This window comes from Ruditapes philippinarum, unplaced genomic scaffold (genome assembly GCF_026571515.1).
Source record: "Ruditapes philippinarum isolate M1 unplaced genomic scaffold, ASM2657151v2 ctg503_1_1_1_1, whole genome shotgun sequence".
Lineage (NCBI taxonomy): Eukaryota > Metazoa > Mollusca > Bivalvia > Venerida > Veneridae > Ruditapes > Ruditapes philippinarum.
In genome coordinates, this window is record NW_026860208.1 from 8,509 (window position 1) to 15,345 (window position 6,837).

The 6,837-nt window shown below is 29.7% G+C and overlaps 1 protein-coding gene across 1 annotated transcript; it reads right to left on the reverse strand.

The window, feature by feature from the left end:
- Positions 1-931: 931 nt before the first annotated feature.
- On the reverse strand, positions 932-4,654 carry LOC132759237 (uncharacterized). Its single transcript, XM_060750971.1, has 3 exons — positions 4,485-4,654; positions 2,149-2,437; positions 932-1,572 (listed from the first exon to the last, which is right to left on the reverse strand). The coding sequence occupies exons 1-3, from the start codon at positions 4,552-4,554 to the stop codon at positions 1,371-1,373; spliced, it is 561 nt and encodes a 186-aa protein (XP_060606954.1). The 5' UTR covers positions 4,555-4,654; the 3' UTR covers positions 932-1,370.
- Positions 4,655-6,837: the final 2,183 nt, after the last annotated feature.

Sequence of the window (6,837 nt, forward strand, 5' to 3'; positions counted from 1 at the left end):
TCTTTTCTATATATTGTATTTTATTTCTACAAAAATTAATGTATTTTCTGCACGATGACATACAACGTTATAATAAATGCAATGTTTAAAATGAAAAATACAACCTTACAAACTCTCTCTCTACATTTGCGTGCATGCATCCTTAAAAACTTTCAAATCCATCATTTATGAAGTGAAGGGTTCAAAATTTGGTAACAAGCAAAGTGATCCCTCGGAAGCATTAATCACAACAAAATTACAAGAGAACTGCATACTCGGTTTGATTGAGTCTGTACATGAGGGATACTGAATAAGTGCAACATCCCTCACGCCCCTTGGCACCGGCTTGAGCGGTACTCAGTTCTCAACACTTAATAGTGCTGGCATTAATGATCCCGAAGGACCAGAAAAATATAACAACACTGAGGTGAAGTACGGGGCAACTTTTTACAGCTGCCACACAGCACTTACCATACTATCATATACCATATTTCCTTAAATTTGCGACATTCGATAGTCAGAAGATAGCACTGGCTATCTCGGAATTGAAACTTACGTGAATGTTTCGATTCTTATCAGAGTAGTTCTATTTGAAACAAAGAGCATTGTATTAAAAGATGCTTTGTTGCAAATTCCTACCTCAAAAATCAAAAATGTGCAGCCTTGCCTGGCTCTATAATAAAAGGCTTATCTCTTTCGGTCCCAGCAGGTCATGGAATATTTCTAAATTACCTACAGCTTTATCACCCATTTCATTCATTTACCGTAGATGTATCTTGACAGGCGTAATTATTATGATTGTACTCTTTTTCTTAATGCAATTATAAATGTTATATATTCAAGTTTTAATTAAAGTTTTATTTCAGCTACGATAAAGAGTAACTGCAATTATCAACATCCTTTACATTCAGTTGGACCGGGGGGGGGGTATTATTTTCTGAAAAGGCGGAAGTAGAATAATAATATAAAAAAGACAAATGCAGTAAAGTTGAATCTATTTCTACAATATAACATGATTATACTGATATTATAAATGACAATGTTTTTCAAAGGGTAAATTAATTCTTGAAAATGGTACGATGTACACCACAGCTATGCATGCACTATGGTAAATACAATCTACGTAGTTTTTCAAGATCTAAACAATTAAGCAGATATCGCTCGGTTTTAGAATATTATGCTTCGTATCTAATGATAAAAATGGTGTGTTTCTTATTAAGTGAGAAACCATTTATATTGTTTATGTATAAATTTTCTTTCAAGGCTTAAGCTGACATTCTAGAAATCAGGTGTTATATTGCTTTTAGTGAATTTAAAAATTTAACACACCTATGGACTAGAAAATAGTTTGAATATCTGCATTGTAAATTTCACAGATGAGAATTTGCTCACTAACATCTCCTCCGCCAACCCCACCACGATATTCTACACCATGAGATATACGTTCTTCTAGTAGTCGGTGCAGTGGTCGGTGCAGCAGTTGTTGGGGGTAGTGTTGTCGGTGCAGTCGTCGTGAATGTAGGTGCTGCGGCGGTTGTTGTGCTTGTACCTTTATGCCCACCATGTTCGAGCCATTTTAACCATGCTCGAGCTCTGTAAAGAAATAATAATGTTTGTTTTCTTTTGTCTTAAAACGACATATTACTATTTTGCTTTCCATTTTTACCTTATAAGGAAAATATAAAAGACGATATTTAGCTCTTTTATACGTGTACAACCAAAGTCGAAATATTGTTCCATTGTTTTTCAACTTATTATGTCATGAAGCTGTGAAGTTTTGGTCATGAAATATTTAGTAATATTAATGAATGGAAATAAATTGTAAATTAATAAATTCCTTCTTTAAGGCAATGCCTACATGCTCAGCTATGTTTCACCCTTTAGCTATACTTACATTTTACTCCAATTGTGGCTGAGGTGTTGCCTTTCATGGTTGAAGCATCAGAACTTCAGTCACCATTTATCCCTGCGTGATCGTGAGAGGCGACCACTAGTTTATAAATGGGTCCGAATAACTATAGTCTACACATATCTTAGCTTTAGCAGGTTAGGTGGTTCTGACCCCTGTGTGTTGCTTTAAGTTTGTAGCATCCTAGTTTAGCCACAATCACATGTCCTGTTTCTGGACCATTTGACATAAACTGTGTTCTCCAAACAAGCAAAACTTACCTTTTAGCTTGTAGAAAGCTATCTATTGCCCGGTATAGGTCGTCATCTTTATGTACATGCTGTGACGTATGTTCTGGAATGTTGACGTAATACTCATGTCCATTAGGATCTCCTGAGCCTTGCCTTGTTCCAAAATTGTTTCCAATTCTTTCGTCCTTGTCTGATTTTCTTTCATTCATACCTCTGACGTCATTTGATCCCAGGTTCCTTTTAATATTTTTCAAGACGTCGTGTTTATCATTTGGATCGGAGAGAGCGTCGATAATCTTTTGTAAAAGCTCACTGTCATCTAAAAGGAGATTTAGAAAATTAATATAGATTGTAAACTGCATGAAATAGGTTTTACTATATACATGTACATAAAAGAACAAAGTAGAACAAAATTTTACAACTATTTATGTATATTTTATTTTTTTTCCGCTGCAAAAAAAAATCTAAAACAAAAATAATAATAGCCTTGAGTTAACCATTATTCTAATACTAAAAATGCAAATCTTATCAAGATGTGCATTATACAAGTTCACAGCGTAATAGTCCTAACTAATGATTGTGTGTTGCTTTTTTGTGTGTTAAACAAAATATCAATATCATTTTTATCATTATCGTAAGGGATCTAAGGTTGGGTGATGAATTTTAAAGCCCCGAAATAATTATTTCATATTGAAATAGGTGCGGTAATGAAATGAATATAATGCTGACGGCAAAATACGTTATTACCTTTACATACAACTTTGTACCCAGTGATATATTTATATCTAAATCGTGATAAACTGTAATGGCGTTTGATTAAATAATTGTACTATGATTCAACATTTTACAAACATTAAAACAAATGTTCCTTCTATTCTAGTGGTTGAAAATTGGATATTTAAAAGCTCTTGTCTCAAACATATTCGTTTTACGATAAATAAAAGGCGATATTCAATGAAATATACTTTTAAAAAAAGAACACAACAAAAACAAAACAAATAAAAAAACAGTTACTTCTACCTTGATTATATTTCGATTTGATTTCACGCGAAATCTATTTATTTTACAAATCTCATCGAAAAAATGTTTCAAGAATGACACAATAGAAATACATCTATATATACAGACCTCTATATATGCATTTCTACAAAAAGTTTGGAATATTTGAAACAAAAATTACCATGTATGATCGATCATATGTATATTCACTTAGATGTCTACACTGAACAGTACAAAATAATGTAAAATATTTCTTTTTTTTTAAGTTATATACTTTCCACCTAGAAGTAAAATTATAGTACACTCAAACATCGTAGAATGGATATGAAATTGATAGCATGTAATTTTATTGAGAAAACGAATAGGCTTCTTTTTATGGCGATATAGTTCGGAAACATAATTATTTACAAAACAAAGGTCTAACTTGCATCATGATTATCAACGGTCGAATCACTTCCATGCGGTTAGAAAATAATTAATTTTAATGATTAGACTTTTTTACAGCACAATCAAATAAAAATAAGAAAAAACAAGAAACACACAAGAATGAAAAAAAAAGTTTTTATACATGTATAAAGCTTGAGTCATATATATATATATATATATATATATATATATATATATATATATATATATATATATATATATATATATATATATATATATATATATATATATATATATATCTGAGTAAATGAACATTTATACGTATACTGTAGCTTTTTTCTTTTCTCCGTCTTTGCCGGGTTAAATGCTCTTGTTCATTAAGAACAAGATTAGAACCAAAATTAAAACTTAAAAAATCTCAATTGTTTAATCTCATTGATTTCGTTTTTAATATCGCCTTCATAAAAATGAACTTAAAATAGCATGTTTATGGATTTTTTGAAAAAATGTATTGTACTTTACAATGTGCCCATTTAAATGTTGATCCAAATATTGATATTTATTTTGAAATTCGTCATTATTTTGATCCCTGCTATCGTTATTTTTTTGTGTTAGTATTAATCAAGTTTTCCTGTTTCTGCGCAAATCAGCATTTTGTTTATATTTTGTTTACCTACGATTTTAGCCGAATATAAATAATGTCCGTTTAAATCTTTTCTTTTTTTAGTGTCTTTGGGTTGGCACCGACGGTTAAAGAAAGACCACCATTTAACAAGATAGATAAAACATCTTTGGCATTTGCGTACATAAACCATAATCATATAAGATCAAATTATTCGAAAACACACTTAACTTAAATCAAAAATAGAAACAATTAAAAGATACCCTTTTTATTATTTAACTACCACTTTAACATATCTTTGAGTTATTTTTTGTTACTATGTACCGTTGCATTTTAGATATATCTTTGTGTAACAAACCTTCTTTGCGAGTATAAGTCAAACTTATCAATCCAATGAACACTAAAGAAAACAACACAGTCTTCCCCATTGTAACATTTAATATAAAATCTGATTTTTTTCTAATATGATTTTTATGAGGAAAATACAGCTTATTGCTTGCCTAGTCAAGCATTTATAATGTGCTTTTAATTTATAAAAGTGTAGGTATACTTAAGTTTTATGCCGATCTATGATACATGGTGTTTCAATGTCATGTATTTGTTTCATTTATCATTGATCTAAATAAAAAATTGTTTATTGTTAAACAAAACTACGTCAAACAAAACTAGGATATCCGGAACGCATGAATGAGAACTCACAAATGATTTTTAAATAGTTTTATAATGGTGACATTAGGTTTAGAACCCACGCAAATAAAATGGGAAACTTTTTAACCAATAGCGCATAACCGCTTTTTATTTAATTCAAATCCTTCAGATGACAGTACCATGAAAAACTAATACGAGTTGTTTTGTTTACGCATTTATACGTGCTATCAAAATTATATTTAATTTAGATTTAAAATCATTCGTAACTGAAGAGAAAAGAAATAGGTCATAATTTATTTATTTATATTTTTTCGTCAAAGGGAATGTCGGTCGAATGGTCAACATCTTTTATCAATTCGATGTGAATTATTCGTGCATTTGATATATCAACTTCAAATATTCTTTTCATTTAATGTCTTTGATCTTTGTACAAAATATTACATTTGAAGTCAACTGATAATAATATGAGCTTTTGGTTATTACACGGTCCGTGACATAAACCGTGATCGTTAACTCTTTGATAGAAGCAAGGTTAGTTTACAATGTATATACGTTATGGTTGTCCGTTTTAATATAAAATTGAATTAAGCACCGCAGAACTGTTTCCGACACGTTTGCCTTTATTGGATTGCAACTTGACACATCATCAATCGTACATCATTTATAAATAGTGTTATACAAATTCAAACCATAAACTGTTGAATTTCTTAAAGTTTCACATTTCAATATTTGTTTCTCTATTAGAAGTCATCTTGTATTGAATGAGAGAAAGTCTTTCACAGGCGTTATTTTTTTAAAAAGAAAACTTTCATATTGAAAACAAAAATGTTCTTAAGATAGGATGGGGTAAAAAGAAAGTAGGCCGAAGCATTTTTTTCTAAACACTACTTTGTAGCAAGGTCATGATAAAATTTTAGCATTCTTCATATTTCAATTGACTCTTTTACAATGCCGGTTGGGAATATCTTAAATAATTGTTCAGTTATTTTCCAAGTTAATTATCGTTTATCATGTTAAAGTACTTATCTGTTTTATTACATAACATAAACATTATTTAACATTAAACATATTGTGCAATGCTTATAGCCAACATAAAAAGGTTGATAATGGTATACGCAGTGATTTTATTACAGTTTCTTCTTTATACGTTTTCTATTAAACGAAATACAAAGTAGAAATATCTTTTAACTTACGCACTCACTTATAAAAGCGCTACGGTCATGACCTATCACTCAATCTTTCAGTAATGCATTTTCCCAAGGCAAATAAAATCAAAATTCATTTAAGAAAACTGTGATCTAGTTTCTTAAGTGTTCATTAGCAATGCATTTTATTACAGTAAGAAAGCAAAAATGAATCAATATTCCTTAATTTGAACTTACTGTTAAAATACAGCATGCGATGAATGCTTTAAATATCCATAAACTGCGAAACTGACAATTTTTATGTGAACTTAAGTAAAGCCAAACCAAGTCTTTAACACAAAACCTCATTCTATGGGATAAAAATGATACTTAAATTATGTGATTGTATTTGCCTAATAATACTATTAAAAATTAATACACAAATGAATGCATGTATTTACTAAAAATATTACAGAACGTGTCTGAATTAATTTTCATCTATTTACAATTTATTAATATCTCATATTTGTATTAAGATATGTATTTTATGCTATTGAAAGCAATTTTAAGGAACATAAATCACATTTTTGAGAAGGCGAATAGACATATATCAATATACACAATATTTTCAAAAACAAGTAATTTTGTTTTCACATGGTAAGCTTATATCGCATTATATCGGGATACATAGTGTTTATTTTGCTAAAATACCCCATATATATATTAAAAAATAATTATGCAAAATATTATAATCCGTTTTTACTTCAGAAACGGTGTGAGATAGGGGCATGTAAGTTAGTGCTGGTAAAATGAAAAGGCTTTTGAATTACACGAAACAACTATCAGAAAGTAGTTTAAAGTTTTTGTTTAAACATATTTAGTTCCTTTCAATTTTTTACAATATGTACAATGCAAATATATAGAAAGAAAAATATATAA

Bases quoted from the DNA above. Each gene is read 5' to 3' on its own strand.
- LOC132759237 (XM_060750971.1), bottom strand. From the start codon at position 4,554: ATGGGGAAGACTGTGTTGTTTTCTTTAGTGTTCATTGGATTGATAAGT. The intron at 2,438-4,484 runs GTTTGTTACACA...ATCTCCTTTTAG, and splicing joins GACTTATACTCGCAAAGAAG to ATGACAGTGAGCTTTTACAA. The intron at 1,573-2,148 runs GTAAGTTTTGCT...ATTTCTTTACAG, and splicing joins AGCTTTCTACAAGCTAAAAG to AGCTCGAGCATGGTTAAAAT.